This window comes from Teleopsis dalmanni, chromosome X, assembly GCF_002237135.1.
Source record: "Teleopsis dalmanni isolate 2A chromosome X, ASM223713v2, whole genome shotgun sequence".
Taxonomy (NCBI): domain Eukaryota; kingdom Metazoa; phylum Arthropoda; class Insecta; order Diptera; family Diopsidae; genus Teleopsis; species Teleopsis dalmanni.
The window spans coordinates 69,707,643-69,735,051 of record NC_051848.1 but is presented as its reverse complement, the minus strand read 5'-3'; the positions used below and the strand labels follow the sequence as shown (position 1 = coordinate 69,735,051).

Genomic DNA, 27,409 nt, shown 5'->3' with positions numbered 1-27,409 from the left:
GTTTGTCGAGAGAAAGTTTTATTTCTCAATTCACTACTAAGCTCGAGATAGCGTCCATTGACAAGAGTGAGTATTTGTTGAGCTTCTAGACTGACAACATTTTTGTTGTTTACACGAATTCCTAGATAAATAAAGACTTTTGCAAATTCTAACTGACAGGTTTTAATTATGGCGTGGGTCTTCGACGCTGAGAAGTTTTGTTTGTTGACAGAAAGTACTTTAAATGCAATAAGAGTTTAGATGATATAAAGTTTCATCAATGGTGTCATCATTTAACTGTCTAGTTAAGTTACTAGTTATTACTTTAATGATAACATTATCTAAAACATTAATTTTAAAGAAATTATGAAGTTTTTCTATTAAAAAAGGTCAGTACCATATAAACAAACAGGCGGTTTTATTAGCGAATATTTTTGTGTGAATTACATTTAAGTCTCGGCACAAGAGGGAGTATTTCTTTTATTGTTTGTATTCAATTTAGTAGGACATACAAATCCTTTGTGTATACATTCTGTACCCTGAATAAAAACACTGATGTCATTTTTATTTTTCTAAAATTACATTGCGTTATGAAATTGTAATTATCAATACACCTTAAAAAAATGGCGTTTTAACCTATTTTTTTATTAGAAATTACGTTTATGGGCTAAGGGACTTCGTGCATTGCGTGGTTTAAAATATGTATTATATATAATGTAAAAATTAATAAGAAATCTTAAAATCTATTCTTACGTTTTTATTAGTATTTCTCTTAAAATATAATTAAAAATAGTCATCATTAGATATATAAAACTTTTTTTTTCTAACTAGCATTTGCCGTTCCGTATATAGATTTTTTTTGTTTGCTAAATCAAATACAAATTTTTATTACACAATTTTACTTGATATTTGTAAGTTTATTATACTAAATTATACAACAGTCCAATTATGGAAAAAGCCCAATAGTCCAATTTGTTCGCTCATTTCCAACTTTCCTATGACCATAAAAATGCGTTTTTCGACGAATAAAAGTGACCCTTTACTAGTTTTTGTGTCAAAATTAAAGTCACAAATAATTTGTGTGTTGAGTAGTTTGTTTTTAAGTGATTTCAACACGCAAAGGTTAAATTAGTTTTTATAAGAACAAACTTAACCTCATAAAAGTTTTAATATACTAAAACAATAGGACTTGCTATTATATACTTTGTTCCTATGTTTATTTCTTTTCTAAGAAAAACAAAATAAAAAATGAGTGTTAATTTTATGCCTTTTGAAGGCATTTTGTTTTTTTAGTTTTCGTTTTTTTACTAATAGTACTTGCCCATTGTAATTTTTAATTTTCAAGGTATGTCGAGGCACCCAATCTTTACGAATAAAAACCCATCAAAACAAAGTAGCACCCTAACCTAAAATCTAGCACGAATCAATATCCTCAAACATTATACACAAGAAAGCATTCCAAAAAAACTCAACAATTCGCTCAAAATATGAATAAATTCATTAATACAATGCAGGACATGATGAAGGATTATTGTGAAACCAAACAATGCTATTAAAAACACTCTTATGTGTTCGAATTGGAATGCAGATGACATAAACTCGAACTTAAAATTCGGTTTTGTGTAAGTGAAACGTAGACGTTATATTAATATTGGATGGTAAGACTTGACTTACCGGATGTGATCAGCTCACAATAGAGATAAGTTGTTCAACAGTGAATGATTTTCGAAATCTCGAAAAAAGTACATAAGTGCAATATTAGAATTTTTATAATATTTTTACTAACGATATTATCTGTAATAAACTTCCATATATATAGATAAAAAAATTAAAATAATAGCTATCTCAAATATATATTATATACCATATAGGAGATTAGTATATCAGAACGCATTGAATATTCAGAAATATAGAAACCAAAACTCTGGTTAGTGTCAAGTTGTTATGAATAAACCTTCGGGTTCCCAATGATACAGCACTGCTATATATTGTAGATAAAAAAATTACTATATCAGAACAATATATAAGATTCAAATAAAAAAAAAAATTATCGCAATAGATTTTATAATAAAAAACACCAAATATTAAACATAAATATTCTTTTTCATGGATCTACAGATCATTTGTAGCAATTAGTTGAACTTTATTTAACTGAATACACACATACAATCTAACTATTGTATAGAAATTATATAAATTCTCATATAGATCTTTGTTGGGTTTTTATTTCCACAAGTATATAAATCTGTTTTTTTGCACTTCAATTCCGTTTTTTTTGCTATATTATTCGAATACAGCATATCCAACTCTTAACTGGATTATTAAATATTTTATAAACGATGTAACTGCTGAAGATACGTCTTCAAATTTGCATTTTATCAAGAAAGAATAATTGTTAAGAAGCAAAGGAAAGAGGAAAAATAGTAAAAAAAATAATAAAAATAATAATTATAATAAATAACAATTGAAAATATCATAAAAAAATAACAATTGAAAAGATAATAATAAAAAAAATAACAATTGAAAAAATAATAATGAAAAAAAAAATAATAATGAAAAAAAACAACAATTGAAAAAATAACAATGAAAAAAGATAATAAAGAAAAAAATAATAATTAAAAAAATAAAAAAATAATAATAACTAAAAGAATAGAAAATAAAATAACAAAAAATAATAATGAAAAAAGATAATAAAGCAAAAAAAAATAATAATTAAAAAATTAATAATTAAAAAAATAATAATTAAAAAAAAAACAATTGAAAAAATAATAATGAAAAAAAAAAAAACAATTGAAAAAATAATAATGAAAAAAGATAATAAAGAAAAAAATAATAATTAAAAAAATAAAAAAATAATAATAACTAAAAGAATAGAAAATAAAATAAAAAAAATAATAATGAAAAAAGATAATAAAGCAAAAAAAAAATAATAAAAAAAAATTAAAAAAAATAAAAAAGAAATAATTAAAAAAATAGAAAATAAAATAAAAAAAAAAATATTAATGAAAAAAAATAATAATGAAAAAAATAATGATTTGAAAAAATAATAATTAAAGAAAAGTAATAATTAAAAAATTTCTAATTAAAAAAAATATTAAACAGGCACCAAGTGCAATTTAGATTAATAATGAGAAGACAGTTGTTAAAATTTAAAAATATGTTTTATCAATAAATTTTGACGATATAAACCAATTAGGCTTTTAATAACATTTTCTTCGTGCCTACACTACTCTTTCCTGTGTTTAATATCTTTTCAGTAACGTTGTGTCTCGCTTCTTCATAGTACCAACTTTTCAACTTTTAAAGATTGATAATACCTTTTCATAGTTTTTCCTACCTTCGATAAGCTTCTGATATAGACGTGTTAGATAGAGTGGGCATCAGAGTAAAGATAAGGTCATCAGTATATCTGTGTTTTAAATGTTTAGCTGTAGTTATAATTTCATTTATTATTTTTTGCTATACCTTTTGCGATTTTATATTGATATATTAAAAATTAAAAAAGAAATTAAAAAATTAATAATATAAAATATTTTATATATCTTTCAGGTGGAAAATGATGCCGTCGCAGTCTAAAAAAAATAATACACCTTTTCACGTCTACTTTAATTTTCCTGTTGTGCAAACGGATATTAAGAAATGTTCTACAAAATATTTTATATAGAATTGAAGTAATATATAGAAATTTTATTTCATATATACTAAGCAAAACTTATGGTATTTAATCTAAAGCAAAGGACGTGCAAACTTAAAATAAAGAACCATTCAGTTTTACAAGAAAGACGCGAAGATATAAATCCTCATAAAATTCCTAAATTTTATTTTATAATTGATTCGTTTGTATTTTCTTGGAAAAAAGTTTAAAAAATTTTTATTGAAATATATTGGTTATTGTATGACATTGATTGGGCCTAGCGCCCCTGGTATGGCATTTATGATGAAAAAGAAAAAGTATAAGTTTAATGTAGAAGTACAATTGCACGATTTAGTTGAAGTAGCACTAGTCAATGAGGTGTTATTTGCCAAAGTACGTCTTTTAGACGGTGGATCGTTTCAAGAATATAGTAGCAGGTATGTAAAACACAAATAATTTTTTTTTAATGAGTACTTATTACTTTAAATTAATTATTATTTGCAATTAATAGAGAAGAAGTGAAAAATCATCGCGTGGAATGGAATCGGAATTTCGAGTTTCCATGCAAAATGTCTGCAAACGCCTCAACTGGTGTATTGGATCCCTGCCATTTGCGAATTTCAATAAGAAAAGAGATGAAGGGTGGACGTAGTTACTACAAATTAGGTTTTATTGACTTAAATCTTGCCGAATTCGCTGGTGCAGGATTAACATCAAGACGATTTCTATTGGAAGGTTATGATTCCAGACATCGCTTAGATAACTCTATGCTTAAAGTGTCAATAAAAATGCACATGTTAAGTGGTGATATACTATTTAAGGCGTAAGTATTCAATATTTTAATTTATAAATCTATTATAACAAATATATTATTTAGACCAACACCAAGTCTGAAAAGTAAACAAAAACCTTCGACAGATGACCTAGAAACAGCTGCTACTGGGGTTGGATTAGAAACACCAACAGCAACTGCGATACCTACACTTGGTTCTGGTGTTGGTAGTAGTGCGTCATTGGCTGTGAGCAGTTCTACGTTAGTTGGTAGTGGTATAGGAAGCGCAACAACTTTAACTACACGCCCAGTTTCAACGATAAGAGATGACGGTAAGTACAAAGCACGTTTTTTTAAAGATGATTATTAATTTAGTTAAAAATTCCGTATAGAGTACTATTTTATATAATTATCAATATTTTAAATAATCTGCAATCGATGCAAAAAAATTTTATTATTACAAATTTTAATGTACATGTAAGGTTTTACAGTCCATTTATTTGTAATTTAAACAAATATTTATATTCTAAAAAAATTATTATTGAAAAGCCTTTAATTTCAATATCTTAACTAAGTCAAGGTACTATATGCAAGGTCTTTAAATGCAAAAATCTTATTTAGATGAATGTGGTTTAAATATATTTCATATATATAATATATTTTATTTTATATAAATAGTGCCTCTAGCACAGAATCGCAGGATCACGAATAAAACATACATTTTCACCCACAATTCTTTTTTATTCAGCAATGTAGTTTTCGTTGGGAATGAAGACTGATATGATATATTCATTGTAATACTTCTTTAATGTTTCGATGTATTTATTGAAAGCTTTAGTTTTGGCAATCAATTCTTCATTAAGACCAAATTTCTTTCCACTAACTATTGGAAGAGCTTGGAGTTTTCCATCTTCCAGCGACTTCAACTCAATGTTCAATTCTTACGATTTTGTCATTATTGTGATGGTTTGTGATTTGATGCATTGATTTGGTGAAAAAACAGAGCAATCTTTTTCTAGAGTGACGCATCATTTTTTTTAATAGTTCTCTAATATTTAAATATATTATTGAAAAATGATTTATTAGTGTTCAAAATAGGTTTCAGTTTTGGCAAAAACTTTTCCTTCTTAAAGATTTAATAAATAAAAAACAGTACGCATTATGAAATATAAAGGCTGTCGATTTAACTATGTAGTGACTCATGTCTTATTCACTACAATGTTTTTAATTGAAATAATTTTAAACTAGCGAACTCGCTTATCATATCGAATCACTTTTCTGTTCATCAAATGCTCGTCTTAGTTGGAGTTTACATTTTATTCTGATATCTGAAAGGATTCAGCAATCTCTCTTAACTTTCTTTTATTGTCATTCAGAATGATTTCATGGATTTCTTTAAATTTTTCTGGATCAACCTTTGATAGGGAGGTTCTGAGAAATTTTAACCTCGAATCCCGCACTTCTGCGTTGCTTAAATTTATTGCAATGAAATCCGCAATCATTTGTCCGCAAGGTCATTTGTACCTGAAGGATTTTATTCAAAATTTGAATTCAACTTATCTATATTATCGTATAAATATTGTTAATTACATTCTTTTTGATGAGATTCAAAACTTAAATTCAACTCAGATAAAGTTTGTTTTTAAAATATTTGTTGTTGTAAAGGTATCTGTAATTTTAAATGGATTATGTGAGAGGGATAGGAATTATTAGAAAGTGAGATTGTATTAGGAGATGGGTGGGATTTAAATTGATGTCAACTAGGATCAGGACGAATAAACCTAGTTAACGCTAAGGGACGGAACGCTAAATTAAAGTTAACGCTAAATTAGACTTAGATTTATGTGTGGATTGGCGCAGGAAAACAAATAGGCCACATCATGATGTGTAGAGTGGTACAAAGGGAGAATTAACCCATTTATGCTTGACAAGCAATAGTTCAGCACATTGCTATATCCAAACATTAAATAAATTTTTGTAAACGTTAATGTTAATTTTAAATCTGTTATGTTTGATAAAATTTACAATATTTGTTTTATTGTTCTTGTGTTTATATTAATATATATTTAATTTTATTTTCGCCTTATAGAATTAGATCCGCAAACGTTAATTGCTTCAATTGTTACTGACTCGGGTCTTTCGGAATCATCTGAATCAGCAATCACTACAATTACAAGCGATCCTATTTTATTACAACAGCAGTTACAGCTGCAGCATTCAAATTATACACCACCCTCAAGTTTGATACCAATTACAGCACTTACAAATATACAGCAACAAGCTTTGCAGCATGGAACACTTGGTATTGTCACTAGTGGAGCAGGCAATGGAGTGGGTTTAAGTATAATTGGAAGCAGTAATTGTGGTACGACAACAAGTGGTGTGGTTGGAGTTGGTTTAGGAGGCACATCTGGAACGTCTTCGATAATAGAAATGGGTCATTCAAGGAATTCGAGTAATACTAGTCAAGTGAGTGAATTGTGCAAAAAGTATTGTAGATTATTAACATCTACATTTGCAAGTTTTCAAGATAATTTTTACAAAGTAAATACAACATTTTATAAATGAATTAGTTTTAACTTTGTGAAAAGTAGTATAATTTAATAAGTTATTCCTTATGAATCTAGATGTCGAAAGGTTCAGGCTATAGCAGTTTTTCACACAGTCAACATTCGAGGCAAAGTTCTGAAGGAGACTCGGGACATGCAAGGTAAGATTACAAGTTCCTACCAACGATTTTTTTTTTTGAATTGCTAATATATTTACTTTTTATGTAAAGTATATTTTATTTTTTAAAACTAATTGACTCCTAAAATATATATAAAAAACCAAAGTTATATTTTTCAGTTCTAATAACGCTATACCACTTACAATTAATTATCTAAAATATGAAAATACTAACAGCAACTACACTTTACTAAATCACTTTTTAATTTTTATATATATCAATATTTAACATATAATTAATTTAAAACATTTAATTAATTGTTTATTTGCTTTGATTATACTGAAAAATATTTTATTGTATAACTTATTCCTTGCTATGTAATTTTCTATAATTTTTTATAATTTTTCTCTTAACTATTTTGCGTAATGATTTAACACAATCATAAATCCTTTATAATCATTTTTTGTTAAGTAATAATCTAATACTTTTGGGTTGCCTGTACATAATTAGTTAACCTGTTATTTTCAAATATTTATACTAATTGCTATTTCTAATTTTTATTTTCTTCTTAATAAAACTAATAAGAAAACTGTTTTCCATTTAGACATGTATAATGCAATTTTAGCAACAAAATTTTTTAATTGAATTATAAAATATTCGTTAATTAGAAGTAGATTACTGATTTATATAGGTTAAGGCTAGGTACATACTAGCGACATTTATAATAGTCTCGGCACCGCCATTCTGCCGATTAAGCGATTCAAATGTGGACTGCTTAATATGATCTAATGTATTTCAAAACCGTTTAAACGGCATTGTGATGACAACTGTTACTTGCCGCTAGTGTGTACTAGGAGTAGATAGGAAACTAGATCTTTTCGAAGGTAGTTTAATATTATTATTTTTTTTTTAATTTTAGTTTAAACTTATGGTAGTCTTTTTAATCTCCAGTACGTTTCAATCTCTGGCTAAGCTAGCAATGAACCCGGAGATTGCTCACAATTATCTAAATTTTAACTGGTGTAGTTCTAGTTAGATTAACTAAATGGAGATTTTATTAAATGACTGATTTTTATCGGACTGATTTTTCATTCGTTAGAATATTAATAATTTTTTTGCATTTGCATTTTTTTATGATTATACATTAAAACATTATATTGTCGGTCTTTAAAGTTAATCTGTCAACCATTTTAACAGAAACGCTACCATAACTGCTCTGATTTTTGTTAGTCATCAGTTAATTAACTGAATTAAAAAAAAAATGATGTATAGCGGCATTCAATAACTGGAGATTTTAATGATTATACACTAGTCCTTAAAGCTATACATAATAAAATTGTTATTGTGTATAGGATTTTAAAAACCTACATGCAGACCAGAGCTGTTCTAAGAATTTCGCTTCTGGTGGGCAACTAATACAATTAAAAAAACTTTATAGAATTCAAATAATATTTTTTCACACAATAAAAATTATAGCCCAAAAAGTCTTGCGCGCTAAGACTATTGTTGTTTTTGCTCTAACGATAGGATGGCTCTGATATAGACTATATTAAAAATCAAAAAAGCAAAGTTTTCTTTTATATATTCATTGTAGTTTTCCACTTATTTGTGACAATATGGTTGATTTTATGTCTGATATATATTTCATTCAAATTTAGATATTTTTATTATACAAGATAAATTTGAAAGTAATCGTTTAACTTGTTTTTAATTCTATATACTGTTTAATTTTTATTTATTTAAAAATTTTAAAATTGTATTTTTAATTACTTTCGTAATTTTTTTTATCAGTCTTGTAGTAGGTTTGTAGTATATTATATAGCAATAATTAATATGTTTATTTTATCTATTTATTCGCCGAATTTTTTAATAAAAGATGGGAGGACTTAACGATATGCAGTTATCTGTATAAAATTAACCACGTTCTAATAAAAGAAAATCCATATCTCTCATTGAGATACTCCGTAGAAATATCAGTCTTGTGGTAAATTGACTCACAGGTCACTGCATTTTAGGTAACCATGCTAGAAGATTGAATTTCACTTTTAATCATATCTGCCGCAGTTGTGAAAGTGCCTTCCATCTGCTGTATTTCTTTCCAGCACATGCGCGGCGCTACCTTATCACTTTAGGAGTTTTCTTTTTTAAGAATTTTGGCGAACTGCAAGATCTCCTTCTAAATAGCATTATAAGCTTCGCCAAAGGTTCTAAGTGATTCTAACTCTTAAGTTTTTAATTAAATTGGATCCTATACGCCTAAGTGAATTTCTTGGGATCGCCGGTATAACCTAACCTTATCTAACTTTTTTCCATTTACGGATGTACACTACAGAGTATGCTTTCCTTGTTTCCTATAAACAATATCTGTGCTATTTATTCCAAATATTAATATTGCGATTAAATATTAATTAAAATATTCTATACAAAGAATTACAATGATTCAGATTTTATAATATATATCTAAAAATATAACTATTAAAACATTCGTTTTGTATAGTTAATGTATTAGAGAAGTGAACAAATTTATATTGAAATCATTGTTTTATAAATATATAAAAGGCATAAAACATAATTTACATAAAATATTAATATAAAAAATAAATATATATATAAGTATTTATTTTTTATATAAATAAAATATAAATATATATATGAATATTTATTTTTTATATTAATATTTTATTCATATTTTTATTACTATTTGTCTAGATTAAATTTTTATATTAATAATTATTTATATTTTTAATTGACTTATTTTTATATATAAATACTATGATTAATTTTTAAAATTTTATTTTTTGAATACTTTTTTATTATTATTATTGTTAACAAGACAAAACTATGAAAATTCGAATAGTGTGAAGTATTTTTCTTGTTTCAAAATTTATTTGAAAATTTGAAGTTAAATTTAAACAAGGTTATCACTTTTAATAAGTTCCTATCTAAATGGAAAACATTTACATTTTCTTTGCCCTTAAAAGTTTTTTACTTATTTATTTTTTATAATTTTGGATGAAAACCACCATACACAATAAAAATTTTACATATGAACTATTTAAAGAAAATAAACCTTTTCAATTATTTTTTAAGTTCGCCCTTTTTACTTTAATTACAATTTTTTAATTACTTTTTGGTTTACTATAAAATAATATATTTTTTAATAATATCTTTATGGATATTAAGTCTTTAATATTCAAATTATGTTACAAATAATTTTAAATTTATTAAAAACATAAATTTAATACCATTTATTTCTTTTTGTGTACTAAGTTAAATAACCACTTAGCTAACATTTAAAAAAAATATAGGATTTTATTTGAAATATTCTAAAACAAAATATTTGATATCAATATCTTCATATTTATCTTTTTTAATAATGAAAATATTATTAATATAGTTTATATATTAATAATAATGTTATATATTATATTACATATATGTTGTTTAACCGCTGTGTTTTAAGAAATCATGTTTCTCTGAATTATTGTTATACTTAGGTTAATATTCTCTACCCGAACATAGTTATTACATTTCTATTAATAACAAAAATGGATAGATATGAATTTTGATGTGGCAGTCTTATAAACGACTTTTCCGTTTTTATTAACAAATTTGCGGCAAATTAGGTCGCTGGGAAGCTTAAGTAATACCATATATCTTTATAGAAGATATACGTATTATCCATTGTTTTAGATTTAAAAATAATTGTCATATTACATTATGTAAAACATTTTTGTAAATAAATTCTCAGAAATTTTGTTTGATGGGTATTAATAATTCCGAAAATCTAAATTAAACCCTATATTTATTTTCTATTATTTACATTGTTTTAAATTGAAATCATAGAATTAACATATCATTGATAACTTATTTTACAATTATTAATTGGTTTTATTTTAGTTTAAAGAATTGTAATATAACTATGCAAGTACGTTCTAATATATATCTGTAAGAAAAATATTGGTCGTAATATATTTAAAAAAATATCAAATAATTTTAATAGTTTATAATAGAAAATATTTAGATCTGTTAATATTATATTATTAATATTCTTTATTGAAATACATTTCTTATTTTATTATTAATCTATCACAATTTCATTTTATATCTTATATGTATACGTTAAAAAGAAGTTTAAATAAAAATTTTTGGTCCTGTAAATATTACTATTTATAGAGTTTTCGATTGAAAAATCTAGAGTAACGTTTTAATTCGAAATTTATTTTTAGTGAAATTTCATTTTCAATAGGTGAATTTCCAGTGAAATGTATAAACCTTAAAATTAGTTTATAACACTACAGACATTTTTCCCGATTATATAAATTACTCTTTTAATAACCGGTGGTTTATTTTGTTTAACAGTTGTATTACAATACATTTGTCCATTGCAGTATTTGAAATATTGTACTTATATGTTAAAAAAATCGCTATTTAATATAGTTGTGAATTATACAATATTTTTATCGTTCATAAACGCGTTTATTCTTTTGTATATAAGCTAGGTTTTTATGTTAAGTAGTTGCAAAATATTAAGATTACCATAAACATATCCAATTCGGCCACAAAATCAGCTCAAGACGTGGCAGATCAGATCAAGAGCAATTTTGGGTAACTATATAGTATATTGTGTAGTAGATCATATCTGAATTAAAATACAAAAAAGTAGCTAATCATTAATAATTAAATTAATTATTTGTTATTACTACATTTATTAATTAAAATTTTAAGGTTAATATAAGATTGATTACCAAAATAGTTTATATCGTCGACTACAGTACAAACTATTATTATTTAGTTTTTTTTACACATATGGATTATGTGCTATATTATTGCCACCTTTTTGTTTTTTTAGTTTTGATCGTGGTAAATATAAAAGCGCTATTATTTCACTAAATTTGGTAGTAGAGTTTGAAAAAGCTAATATTTTATTTAATAATTTCATAATACGTTTAAAAAATGTTTTTGTTTTGAACAAGCAAACACCTCAGATTATTTGAAGTGTTCTTTTGTTATTTGTGATAAAACAAATAAGTCTAAAAAAATATATATACTCTAACTTTCCTACAACGAACGGATTCCCTAATTTGGTTTGTTAGATTGACTGTGATTTCAGAGAAATTATGATTTTAGGAGACAGAACCATAACGAAAAAGTTGTATCTTAAAAGCAATTCATAATAGATAGAGCTTCATTTTATAGAGCTTTGTTTTAAAGAAGTTCGGCTATAGTTTTCATAACCAATGAGTTATTTATAAAATCTACCAGTAACGGCAATGGCAAAACATGGCGATGTTACTGGCGATGTTTTTCAAATCTTGAATATATTTTTGAATCAGTTTAAAAAAAAATACACGCTTTAACTTCGCGAGGAAATTTCTAGAGTCCGCATTTAATATCAACTGAGAGGCAGGGTGCCAAAAGCTTTTATATCTGAAAGTAATTATTAGTTAAAATTTGTAATATCTATAATTTTAAATCTTTTAATATTCCACTTAAAATATACCACATTATATTTAAATAGGTTCAAAAATTTTCAACTAAAATTCTATATCTCATTTTCTGTTGAAACTTCCAGCCATACGATTTTTTTATCTCTTTGATCTCTTTGACCTCCCAAAATCAAAACATGATAGTACAAAATACTCGGTATATATTTTGTTATATGTTTAACTTCTTGGCATTCTTTGAGAACTATGTCCGATCTCATGCTAAGCCTTGCGCCACCACTGTTATCTACATTGCTACTTTTGCTAAGTATAGCATATATATGAGTATAGCACAAATAGTATATATGAGCTAAAATTAAAATATAAAATATTAGTTAGTACCGCTTATTAATTTTAGTTAAATTTATTATCTGAAAGTTTGTGATTTACATTTTTCAAACTTAAATCTAAAAAGCGTTAAATTAAAATAGTCCAAAAAAATATTTGTACTTATGTAGCATATAAAAAAAATCGTTTACTCAATCTCTGTTAACACCTTAAATTGTTACTAAACAATTTCTTCAACTTTTTAAAGCTTTGAATAATCCAAATACTATTTGCTATTTTTAAATCAATAAATTACTATTTACTGTAGACCTAATTTATATCTTTTATTAACTTTGGTTTATTTAATATAAGTTAACGCGGGTATGAGAACAATATGTATACTTATTATTATTAAAATCTCTGGTTAATCGGGGTTAACATATTAACAATAACATCTAGCTTAACTTAAAGTTAATTTTTAGTATCTAGCTACGTTTATAAAATTTGTATTGTGATTCATTTTGCAATATTTTTAGTAGAAAAATATCGTAAGAAAATTATATTAAATTTTACTCTATAAAATATTTGATATCCTTTTGTTTTTATTTTCTATTAATTAATTTTGTTTTTATTTTTGTATTTTTATGCTTTAACTTGTTGGTTGAAATTTAACAATTCTACGACAATTGTAAAAATTGTTGCCATTAAACTAAAAAAAATATTACGTATTTTGGTCAAATTTTGAAATATAACCGCAATGCTTGTGCCTCAAAAATTATTATATTTTTCATCCTTATATCCACCTTAAAATAAAAAATTTAAAAATCAACACAGCAGATTTAGCAAATCTGTTTCTCTCCTCAATAGACTTAATCAGAGAACCATTAATGCTATGAGGCTTAATATACCTTCAACATTGCATACAAATACGTACCAAATCGCCACGGACGGCAGTATTAATGAGTACGACAGCGATGAACTGGTGTTTCAAACACCAAACTCCACGCTACGCGATGATGAGTTTCGGACACCGCTTAATGAAATGCCACCTCCAAATCTTTCGACTCATTCTGTTTATAGTGAAAAATTGCAAGTGCATACACTTTCACCAACATTTCACAATGCAGTCAGCACTAGACGTAGTATTGGTTCTGGTGGTTCTGGAGGTGGTTCAGAGATTTACCCAAGTGGTAGTGATTCTGAAACAGCGGATGATTCTGGCTTAGATGAAAATTATCATACGCCACGCGTTCCGAAAATTAAATCAATGGAAAATCTTTCAATACTTGAAATGGAATTTCATAGGGCATCACAAGAATTGGATCGAAATTCACCGCGTCGCCTCAAGCTTTTAGCAGAGCGAGCTCAAATACCAAAAATGAAGTCATTAAGTAATCTGTGCTTTGATGATTATTCAGAACAACAAGTTCGTGAGGAATTTATGCGCATTAGGGAACAATCTTTAGAAGAAAAACATCGCTTTAATTTTCAACAACGAAAAAATTCTACTTCATCAACGAATTCTGGCAAACTGTTTATTAAAAATAAAGTCGGTAATGCAAAATTTATTGGAAATGATGATAGCCCGCAAATTTTACTACAACAACAACAATATCCTTTACACAATAACATAATTACACATACACAAACTCAGCTGCACTATCCTATACAAAAGATGCGTTCAATGGGTACTATACCTGATGTAGTAACTGAACGCATTGAACCGGATCCATTTCTAACACCAACATCTGGTCGAAAAAAACAATTCCCACTTGAAACACAATCAGCCGAAAAAGCTACACCACCAACATATGCAGCTGTAGCTGTGTCGAGATTACTCACATATGATACTGTTGATTCACCGTCCTTAACACACTTCCAACAACAGCAAAAAAATAACATTCATCAACAACAACACCAACACCAACAAATACAACACCAAATGTCTCATAGTTCATTAACAGAGCTTTATTCTCATGATCGATTAAGTAAGTTGCTTTCGGATCCTGCAGCTGCTAATACAGTTATGTTTATGTCACGTTCACCATTTGAGAGAGCATATCGACGTAGCGTCATGAAAAGTTCAACACCATTGCGACAATCTCTAGTACAATATACAACAACCGAATTAGAACAACAGCAGCAACATCAACACCAACGTCAACAGTTTGTACCACAACAGGATGGATATATAATACGTCCGCATTCCACAAATGCAGCGTATGAATTAATGAGGTTCGTAGTCAGTCTCATAAACAAATAAAAATAATAGAAGCTGTTTTCACTCAGTTAGTCGCGTTAATTTAAGAAAATGTGTTCCGCCATTCACAAATTTTCACAGTTGCCAACATAATCACAACAACAACACCAATATTATCTACTATTGCCAATATGCAATTTTCTCATTAAAGCGCTCTCTTTTTCTCTACTTGTCTATTAAACACTCATTCTAACTTTCACTATAGAACAGCACACAAATATACACCATTGCATCTGTCTCTTTCATTTCTCGTAATCGTCTTGCTTAATTTTTTTTTAATATTTAAAGTGTTTCTGATTAAAAAACTTATGTACACCTCATATTTCACTAATTATTTAAATTAAATGCTTACATAAAAAAAATAAAATTAGTAGACAATGTTAAATTAATTTTAGTTGAACTGTTATATTAAAATTATTTAATTAAGTACGTACATTTTTAAATCAAAAATGTACAAAAATAAAACTATTAGTGAAAAAAATAATGGACAAACTGATTAACATAAGTAGATTGTATTTCATTAAGACAAATTTTTGAATTATTTTAATAAATATATATATTCAAAGTTTATAATTTTATTTTTCGTTTAGTTTTAACAAATTATATTTATTTATTAATTTATTTATTATTAATAAATTTTCACTTTTTTCGTTCATTTTGAATTACTAATTTATTAACACAAAATGCAAATATGTATTACTTATAGATTTATTATCTATAAAATCTATTAATTTAATTTGATTATTAATATTGCTCAATATCTAAGAATCTAAGTCAGCTAGAAGGTCTATAATTATGTAATGTTCTAAGCACTGTTTTAGGTTTGAGTTTTATACAAATAAGCATAAGGGGATTAAACGTATCTTTGCTGTAATCCTCACCTTAAATATAATGAATAAAGTCTTTGAGATAAGATTGTATTTTTAACTATTAAATAATTCAATTCAATAACAACTAAAATTAAGCTTTTCCGATTTCCGATTTCCTGAGCACTTTAATTTGACTATGGATTTGGTAGAGTCAGCAACATTTTTTCATTACACTGTATCTCTATATATGTTAACTTACTTCTCGAGATATCGAGGCTTATATTGCAAACTTTCAGCAACATTTTTTCATTACATTATATCCCAATATAACTTACTTCACGAGATATCGAGACAAATATAATGAACTTCCAGTAATTCTTTTTCATTACACTATATATCCTAATATAACTTACTTCTCGAGATATCGAGACAAATATAGTAAACTTTCAGTAATTTTTTTCATTATACTATACCCCAATTGACTTACTTCTCGAAATATCGAAGTTTATATTGCAAACTTTTTATGTTGATTTAGGTAACAAAAAAAAAAAAATAGTGCACAAGCGAACTAAAGCAATCCTTGTTAATATTATAATGAATATATAATATATTGTTAATGAGGGTGTCTTTCATAATTCATTAAAGCTTCTTTCTATATGTTTTCATTGTTATTATTATTATTATTAAAACAGACAGTGGTACACTGTGATCTATGAGCTCCCTGTTCTATATCTAGAGAGAGCCTCCTAAGATCGTCTCAACTATTTGAGGTTTTTATTAGATAAACCCAATAATATCTCTTGGTTAAAATTTTTAGTTCTAATTAAGTTCAAAGAAAATTGCCAAAATGCTATATACGGGAAGATACTATGAATAGAATTTTTCAAAGCCGACTACTGATTTAAGTACGATCTCGAAAATGTGACGTTTGACAGGAACATGTTTAATTAAGAAAACTATGATTCATTTATAAAAAAATAATATCTAAAAAAATTAGCATTAATATTATTAGTATTACGTTATATATACTATAGTTAATACAATTTGATTTTTAAATTTAAATAAAATACATCATGAATTTATAGAGAGACAATTGTTTACTCTTAATGTTCAAATATACAGCTAGTTCGAACGATGTTCGATGTACAATATTCAAGCAAATTAGACCGTATATCGGTAATAATTCCACGAATGTTGGTATTCATGTGGCTCATGTCATCGATCTCATCTGAGTAGACCTGCAACTTCACTTATTCTTACAAAAAATAGTTTAAAGGCCTGAGAGATCACACTAGTCACTAAAAATTGTCAACTATCAAAATGGTTGTCAATATATATAGCGTTATCAACTGAAAAGTCAGATCTCCTAAAAAACAGTCTTTATGTATGTAATATATTCACTTTTTATCAAAATCCAATCTGCACTAATTATTTAAAACAATAGTTTCTATTATTTATAAATATTATTTTTTTATACCAAAAAAAAATTTTTGGTAAAAAAAAATTTCCATTTATTGTCATTATATACCAAATATATATAATATATAGACAATATATATAATATATACTTAATATAAGTATATATTATATATTCCTAAGTATATACTATGTACTTAAGTATATATATATATTTAGATTAAATATATTGTAATTATTACATATATATAAAATTATTATTATATCTTATGTTATATATATATATTTATATATGTGTGTTTATATATTTATACAAACATTTTTTATATTATATTATAAATATTTTATATATTCATAAAAGGGATATTAAATTTATACTTATATTGGGCGATATTGCGACCAAACTGCTACTGTTATTTTTGCAAAATTATAAATGATGTTAGAGGCTATTAAACAGTATCTAAGAACAGTGTTTAGTTATATATACTATTATAAAAAATAGGTTGATAAAATATTTGTGTTGTTTTTGTAAAATTCAATGTTAAATTTTTTTTCGTAATTTTTATTTTGCTTTTACAATTGAAAACGTAAGTGAAAGAATCATCGGAATCACATATTATTATAAAGTCGTAACACTATTAGAACTAAACTCTAATACTCGATATAACTCATTTGTAATAGTATATATATACTATATATATATTTCTAGCAAAGTTTCAAACATTTTGATGTTCGAGTATATTTAAGTTTGAGCCAAATGTAAGCTGCTCAAAAATATTCGAACACCATACGATACTTATAATAGTACCTCAAATATATTTCGAACTGTTCAAAGCTTCGAACATTTTGATGTGCGAGTATCTTTAAGTTTGAGTCAAATGCGAGCTGCTCGAAAGTTTTCGAACACTATACGATGCTTGTAATAGTACTACAAATATACATTAAGACCGAAAAGTTTTCGGAAATTCTCATTTAAAATTCGCGCGCTGTATATTTTTCGATATTTTAAGTTTATGTAGTTTGGCAGCACTGTCCTTAATTACTATGCCAAAAATGAGCGCGATCTGTCAGACAGTTCGTTTACGGCAGCTGTTGAAACCAGTTCACCTCAGTAGTGCGTTGCGAAAAAAACAATGGAAAAAAATATTGAACAAAGAGTTTGCATCAAATTTTGTGTTTCGAACGAAATTTCGTGTGCAGAATCGTTGCGAATGCTACAAAAGGCTTATGGGGAATCAGTTTTATCGAAAACTCAAGTTTATGAGTGGTACAAAGCCTTTCAGGACGGTCGTACGACCGTCGAAGACATTTCGCAACGCACTACTGAGGTGAACTGGTTTCAACAGCTGCCGTAAACGAACTGTCTGACAGATCGCGCTCATTTTTGGCATAGGAATTAAGGACAGTGCTGCCAAACTACATAAACTTAAAATATCGAAAAATATACAGCGCGCGAATTTTAAATGAGAATTTCCGAAAACTTTTCAGTCTTAATGTATTTTAAATTGTTCAAAGCTTCGAACATTTTCATGTTCGGTTCTGTTTATGTTCGAGTAAAATGCTAACCGTTTTGAAATATTCGAATATTTTATAGTGCTCGATTCTTGGTGGTTATACATATTTATATAAAACAAAACGAAAATTAAATGAAACGTAATAGCGAATTTAATATGGGAGCAGCTCAATCACTTTCGAACATTTTAAGTGTCAATTCAAATGTCCGAATTCGATTCAAATTCGAACTGTTCGAGTACCATCGCAATGCTCCAATACTTTGAAGCACTAATATACTTCATATTAGATATATGAAAATGTTCTCGAGTTTGGATTAATTTAAGAAGCAGAAAGATTAAACATTAAGTTCACAATAAATAATATTGAGAATTTAGTTGATTGACTTTATATCCACGGGTTTTTAATTTAGGCTTAATTATGTTAATATAAACTACGTTGACAATGTTTAATATAAGATTATATTTGCTTAATTTATTCAACTAAATTTTTCTTTTTTTGTTAATTAAGGACAAAAATACTTTGCTGAGTTTAAAAGGCGTTAAGTACAAACATATGTGCTTTTTTGTGATCATTTGTTATTATACGCTTTTTCAATAATTATTCATATATGTGTGGTTTTCACTTAAAAATGGCTTTTTATTATAGTTATATATTTGTATATATATGCTATGGTTATTTTTATTTAACATATTTACTTAAATCACAACACTACAATTTCACGTACCTACGATATAGGGAAACTCCCTTAAAAAGAAATAACGAAATCAAAATTTCATGCTTTTCTATTTCTTTACTAAAACATTGCTTTTATATAAAATATATTATTAAATAAAATACTTTGATGAATCATTTTATTTTTTGTTTGTTTTCAAGCTTTCGAAGCTTATATTTTAAATACTTTGTCATTAATTTAAAAAAGTTATTTATTTATTATTATTAGTTTTCGAAATTTCTTTTATGTATTATGTATAATTATATAATAAATTTTCGTTCTATATACTATTTTAAATAAAAACAAATGATTGAATAATTGAAAAATAAAACAAAAAACGTCATTAGGAGTTTTAGTGGTGTTCCGCGCCGTTTACTTGACAGTAGTAATCGTCAAATATCATCAATAGCACTGGCAGCGACAACTTCACCAACAGCGGGTTCATCCTCACCATGTGGTACGCTAGGTAGCATTAATTCAACACATTCAGCATCATCGTCAAGCGGTAGCAGTAGTAGTGGTGCAGTGATAACATTTCAATGTACTACTGTGGGTGCAGGTAGCGACACTATTGACGGTTTTACACCACAATTTCAACACCAGCACTCATTAGTTGGTTCTCCATGTGGTGGAAATAATGGTAATGGCAACAATGGAAATACTGATATTCTTATTGTTAGCAGCAGCGGTGGTAATAGTCCACGACCTGGAGATGCTTTAAGTTCACTAGCAGCCAGTCCAACAGATGCATGTAGCATTCGTTCTAATCCTTCAGCCGCTTCTTTATTGTTATCGACATCAGCGGCTGCTGCTACTGAAGCAACTATTCCAGGTGCTACTCTATCGCCGCTTGCAACTACACAGATAATACGGCGCCCCAGTATAACTATGTGCGTTGATTTTGCTATGATTCTTTATTTTCGTACTCGATTTTTTTCACTTATACTACGTAGTTTTAATTAAATATTCAGTCTATGCAATTGAATATAAATGCAAGATATCCTTTTTAAGTATTTATGCATTGAAAAAAGGTTCTTAGATGTAGTATCAACTGGATTTTTTTTTCATCCTATTAAGTATTTCCCTAGTAGTATTAATGGCATTTCGCATGAAATTTGAGTGAAATTATTTTATTCTTATATAATTTTTTTGTATTATTTTTATAAAATAATTTTGATATTATTTTATAATTATACGATCTTAAATATTTAACTTAATCAATTATATGAGCACATATTTATATGTATAGTATATAGTCTTCATCAATTCGGTCCAAGACTTCACATATTAAACCTATAAAATTCTAAAAAACCAATTTTACAAGTAGTGGCACATAATTATCATATAGATATTATGTTATAATATATAGCAAAAAACTTAATGATTATCTGTTGCTTATCTGATTATTTTAGATAATAAATACCTATTTTTTAATACAAATATTTATTGAATACTTTCATCTATTTTTGAATGTCAATATTTATTGAATACTCCCTTAGTAACATTTATATTACAATTAGTTGACCTAACTCAGCACCCCGTTATTTATTTACAAAGCTCGCAATTTAAAAAAATAATTAATTATCTGTATTTATCTTTAAAATTGATATATTCATATTAAAAAAAGTTAATCCATTAAATTCATCACCCTTTTAGTAATCTTAGTAATCTAAATAAGTCATAATTTCTTATAATCTGTATTTATTTTTTTTAGTCTAGGCATTTGAGATGTTTTATCTAGGTAATTATTCTGGTAAAAATACAAGTTTTTGATCTTATTGAAGAGTATTTCAACTTCACATCTTGAATGATAGGTGTAAAACAAAAGAATTTTGTTCTTCTTTGTAGAATTGTATCCAAGAAAGGCGCTTTATATAAAGTAAACAGAAATACGCATAACAGATGTCTTTGCAAAAAGAATAGTATTGAAATAAAAATAGGCAACCTGAAGAATTAGCTTTCATGAAGTTATGTTTCCAAATGAAGCTGTAGTTTATAAGCTCGTTCTAATTTAAAGCACGCCAACTGCTTTGTCATTTAAAAAAAAAAAAATACACAAAATACTTGGAACTTGAGCATTGAAAGTTTGTTCAGCCTTGGCTACTTGTGAAAAGCCACGATTAGTCATTGCTTCTAATTTGACAGCCGATTGCAGTACAAACAGATTATATACGGACCATAAACTCATTAGAAAAAGTTGAATATTTCCTAAGACCATTGATGATGAGTACTTGGCAATACTCGAAACAGCGTTGTATGGTCAGTCAAACTTCAATAAATTAATTAAAATTTTTGTTGTTGTCTTTTCATTTCTATTCGAACCCTTCTAACTTTTAAATAGTCACTTTCGGCAAAAAAAAAAAAAATTAACATTGAAAGGTTTTATATTTTTTTTCAAAATATGTAAATAAAACTTAATATTATAGATAAATATATTCCAGACACTATTTTAGATAATACAATTTGAAAGATTTGAAACCTTTTTCTTGTAATAAAAAATTTTGTTACACTCGACAAAAATACAAGTAATCAAATTTTTGCTCTATACTATCTATACCAAAAGCATTTGGGATCAAAAAATTTTGCATATATGTAATAATATTTTGGTTGACATCTATTGTTTTCAAGATGACTGCTCAACCCCGCCAAAGCCGAATAATATTTTTTTTTTAGCAAATACCTTTTCAATAGTTAGTATAGTCCTCCTCTTATTGACAATTTTAAGACAGTTACAATAACCAATAGTTGTGTCCAAACATTAATGGCCTTTATACCTAACCGAAATATCTTCACAACATATCTCTATTCTGACGATAATCACTTTAAGTTCAATAAAAATTAATTCTAAACTTTGGATAATATAAAGAAATATGCTTAAATAAATATATCAAGGATAAAAATATCAGTAGATGAAAATCCTTACTAATTAAAAATAACAACAGAGGTAAATATAGTTAATATAGGTAAAAATAAATGAAAATATTGAGAAAAAAAATATCGTTACATAGAAATATCAATATATTGAAAAATTTTGAGATAAAAATATTTATGCTTAAGGTATAAACAATAATATTAATAAATATAAATATTAGTATATTTAGGTTAATGCGCAGGGAAAAAAATTGTTTTTGTTTTTACATACTTTTACTAAAAGATCAGAGTAGTCGATTTGCTAACATAAATGTTAGTAATTAGAAATATCAATAACTAAAATAAACATTACTAGATATAAATGTTGATAGGCAGAAATTTTAATAAATAAAAATGTCAATAAAACTATTAATTAATAAAAACACTGATATATATTTTTGATGATAAGTACATAATAAGTGTAGTCAGAAAATATGGTAAATAAAAATATCAGTAGATAGTTGGATCTATTAATAGATAAAAACACTGGATGAGATATATGTTAGCATAGATAGAAATATTGACAGAAATTACGCCAATTAAAAATATTGATAGATAAAAATATTAATAAATATGATTGGTGATATATGACCATATATATCATAACTAAAAATAGCGATTAGATGAAATTATCAACAGTTTGAAATACCTATATAGCAATTCAATGATAGATATAAATCCTGATGAAAAAAAAACCAATAGAGTAAATCATGTGCAAGTTATTGGAAATATGTAAATGTATTGATAGTTAGAAATATTGTTTGATTAAAATGTCAATAGATTGAAATATAGATACCAGAAGCCTAAATATGTATTATAATAAATAGAAATATCGATATATTAAAAAGCGATTAATAAAAATATTGTTGATAAATGTCAATCGACAGAAATATCAATAGACATATATAACCAATAAAAAAGAAACATTGATAAATGCAAATTTAAGATATGTTGTCAAGGCAATTACTCTGATTTTCAATCTTAGAAATGGTGTTCATTTCGACTTCACATCTTGAATGATAGGTGCAAAAAAAATTTTTTTGTTTTTAAAATAAACAATAAATATATTCAAGATACCATTTGAGGTAATACAATTCAAAACATTTTTCATAATACACTTTTGAAGAACTGTGTTACAATCGACGAAAATAGAGTAATCAAATTTTTTTGTCAATAGATATGAATACGAATAAGTAGAAATATCGATCAATTAAATACATAAAATAGATGTATGGATGGATATTATACATGGATGGACATTTATATGCCTTTACATTTCCACGGAGCTTTAGTTTGCACAATTTTATAATAAAAGTACTAGAATAGTAATAAAATAGGCAACACTGATTTTTTTTTATTTCGCTTTAATATCTAGAAATAAAAATAAAAACTAGCTTTTTTAATGAGAATTGAATTAAAATATGGTTTATTAGATATCTAAAAATTTTAAAATATATAGATATAAAAGTATTGAATCAATTTCAAATATCATCAGTTAAATTAGTTAAGATGATAACTTTATACAGAATGCCAAATCGATAACAAATCGTTATAAAAAGTATTCAAATCCGCTTCAACTTCAAAGATAAGTTGTATTTTTACTCATGATATTCTTTATATTAAATGATATATAGAAAACTTCATTAGTTGTCTCAAATAATTCAGTTCTAATATTAAAATTGTTTAAGATCGAATCCATTTTTTAATTAACTTAAAGAAATTTTAATTTACAATATTATTTGCTAAAAGGAAAATTGTTTTTATTTTAACTAACATCAAATCATAATGTAGATTTCATTCGTATCATTCTATGTTTTCTATGTTTTTCTATGTTTCTGTTTTCTATGTTTTTGATTCGTATATATTTAATATTTCAGTAAGTTCCATTTCATGTGCTTCTATATTAACGTTCTCTAGGTTCTGCACTGCAAAAAAATAAATAAAAATGCACAACAAAAAATATTTACTAAACATTTTTTTTTGTTGTTTTTATTTTTATAATTTAATTTATGCATATATATTACATGTATAAAAAATATTGTTTTTCACTAACTATGGATTGCATTCACATGATATAGCATTTACTGTATAACTTTTGAATTAATTTAAGTACTCATGTTCACACATACAAAGTAACAACTGAACTAATTTGCTCTTCTTAACACTAAATTTCTTTCTAAGCACAAAATTTTTTAACATTTACAAAATATTTCATGGTAATCTCATTGTCTTTGCATTGTTTTGTATTAATTGTCCTTATATGTATGTCTGTACTCTTTACACGATATAAATGACTAATTTAAAAAATTATTAATAAAATATAAATAACATCAAATTATTTTTATCATTTCATTTGAATTCCAAACTCAAATATCAACGCTTGTAATGAAATCGATATGATCATCAGGAACCCCAGTTGTGGTTCATTAGTTATAAGTGAATCAGGATCTCTAGATCGCATGAAAAATTCTGCAGAAAAACGTAAAAAAGGTCCGCTAGATGATGGTCCACGTGTAGCTGATCGTGTCGAAGAAACTCGCGTCAATCCTAACTCTTTAATTGATGAAATCTTGAAAGATACAAAACTTGATCAACTTGAAGAATCCGCAGAGAGTAAGTATTATTTTTCGATACATTAAAGTTATATTTTCAATCAAATTAGGAATATGGTATGTATTTTCAGCATATCATACGAATCTTTGTATAAAGGTTGTTACTTATATTCTGAGTATTAACACCACTAAGTATTCTTCAGTCTAACCCTATTTTAAATAATCTTTCAATTGAGCCTCTCTTGTATACTTAAAGAAACAAACACATTGACACTGAGCATCAAGGCGTTTTTACTCTTAAGTTACAATAGTTATGTTTGGAGAAATGAAGAAAACTAATTGGTAAAAGAGGATAATTCTCTACAACAACTCTTATAGATAGGCTCAAACAAATGAGGTTTTAAGGCTTTAAAACATTGAATTAATATCATCTACTATTTAGTCCTGATATGATAAGCGCAATGAGTTTTTTTTTTGTTCCCTCACATAAAACTTAAATGTATAAACAACGATGTTTTTTTCGCTGAAGAAATCGTTAATGCCTTAAAAACCATGTTTTGAACGTATCCTAAGTGGAATGGAAGAAATGCTAAGACAAATGGTTGGAACTCATCCCTGAGTGTGTACTCAGGGATGGCATTATCATCCTTTAAGAAGCCTGAATATTGATATCAATAAATTACTTTAAAATATTACGAAAAACATATTATATTTAATCTATGTACTTGTACTACTTATTTAAACTCATACCTTCGCTACTAGAGACCATAACAGAAAATGAAATATTGTAAAACAATTATCAATGACAAATTCTTCTTATTTGGCATTACAGTCCAGTGTGAACCTTGGCCACCTTTTAAAAGAAGGTTACGTAGCGGGTGCATTTTTCTGATGCGAGTCTGCTGACCTTGCGATCAATCTGGGAATAAAATTGGTTTTTGGTAGCTAGACAGTTTCCCCTCTGCTAGGTGTTTTCAGGTTATACCGCATGTGCTTGGTCGTCAAACCTTCGTATGCGAGAACAGGATACACCACGTATAGGTGAGGTGGGGTATTGAGGAGGCTAAGCCGTGTATTCGCATCACTCTCCCGTTGAGGCACACACTTCAGCCCCTTGCATCTCTATCATTAAAAAATTACCTACTATATATTGGGTAATATATATATATATATATATATATTAACAAGCTCAAAAACTTATTGCGGAGTTTGGTTTAAACATTATTTTGTTAATAGTAAACTGTTTCGTTACCGGCAAGCAGCGAAGCCACGAAATACCATAAGCCACGAAAAATCTATTTTATTTGTGAAATTATAGTGAGAAATCGCGTTGGGCATTTGTAAGATTTAGCTAACTTACAATATAGCTCTTATAATACGTTGGTTTTGTGAATGCGTTGATACACGCATTCACAGTTTCAATAATACTGGGTTCCATACCTGACACATCAACTCTAAAAACTATAGATTGACAATAAAACCAATAGATGTTTATATCTGCCACTGATGGTGTATATTTCTAGATACCCGAAACCGCTATTTGGTCAGTTTAAAAATATACTTAATTAAAAAATTTGAATTCAACAATTTTTTCATTATTAAACTTTTTTCTATTAGAAAAAAGCTATAGTTTCCATAATATAGACCAAAAAATGTATGCATGTTTTTTTTTGCCTTTGTTGGTTTTATATGTAATAATAATTTTTTATTTATTTTTACAGCTTCTGGGCTTCAACTGTATATAGCACGTGACGGTACTGCTTCTTTGGGTAGTCATGAAGTAAAATCCCGTGTATCTGCAGGCGCCTTCAAGCAGGTCGTCATGGAAAATCCAAGATAGTAGCGTAAATTACGTTGGTCACTAAAAGACTATTAGAAATGGACTAATAATTATTTAATATATTTATATATATTTTTATATATATAATAATTATACATATATGTATTTATGTATATATATATATTTATATATATATATATTTATATTTGTTAATTATATATATATGTATATATATATAAATATATTTATATATGTATTATGCTATAAATATATTATACAGAAAGTGCATAGTAATAAAATTGTTGCAATTAACTAATTTTTTAAAATATACATATATGAAATAAAAGAAAATTTTTAAATTACATATGTAGATGTATATATACAAAATCTACTACTAACGCTAAGTTATTAAGCCATTGCAATACAACTAGAATACAGTTAAAAACATCAACGTTAAACGTTTATAGATACTTTAGATAAGTAAAAATTATTTATATTATATACTATGCCAATCATGTAATAATAACAAAATATTGGGTTCATAATGTGATTTAATTTAGTTTTTTTTTTTTTTTTCTTAATTTATGTACATACATTATAAGTATCAAAATACAATACTTTTAAATAAAAACCTATTACTTTTATGAGT

General features: G+C 26.4%; 1 protein-coding gene across 7 annotated transcripts in view; it reads left to right on the top strand.

The window, feature by feature from the left end:
- Window positions 1-26,859, top strand: part of LOC119662781 (protein FAM102B) — a 42,329-nt gene extending 15,470 nt beyond the window's left edge. For 2 of the 7 annotated variants that reach the window (XM_038072534.1, XM_038072533.1), the window contains exons 2-9: window positions 3,529-4,050; window positions 4,125-4,436; window positions 4,491-4,717; window positions 6,475-6,929; window positions 7,013-7,095; window positions 13,641-15,041; window positions 24,836-25,041; window positions 26,702-26,859. In XM_038072534.1, the coding sequence (XP_037928462.1) occupies window positions 3,875-4,050; window positions 4,125-4,436; window positions 4,491-4,717; window positions 6,475-6,929; window positions 7,013-7,095; window positions 13,641-15,041; window positions 24,836-25,041; window positions 26,702-26,820 (2,979 nt within the window). In that variant the 5' untranslated portion in view covers window positions 3,529-3,874 and the 3' untranslated portion in view covers window positions 26,821-26,859. Of the gene's footprint in view, window positions 1-3,528; window positions 4,051-4,124; window positions 4,437-4,490; window positions 4,718-6,474; window positions 6,930-7,012; window positions 7,096-13,640; window positions 15,042-19,865; window positions 20,409-24,835; window positions 25,042-26,701 lie in introns of those variants that run through there. The other 5 variants (XM_038072539.1, XM_038072537.1, XM_038072536.1 and 2 more) reach the window with 5 other exon arrangements.
- The last annotated feature ends 550 nt before the right edge of the window (window positions 26,860-27,409 follow it).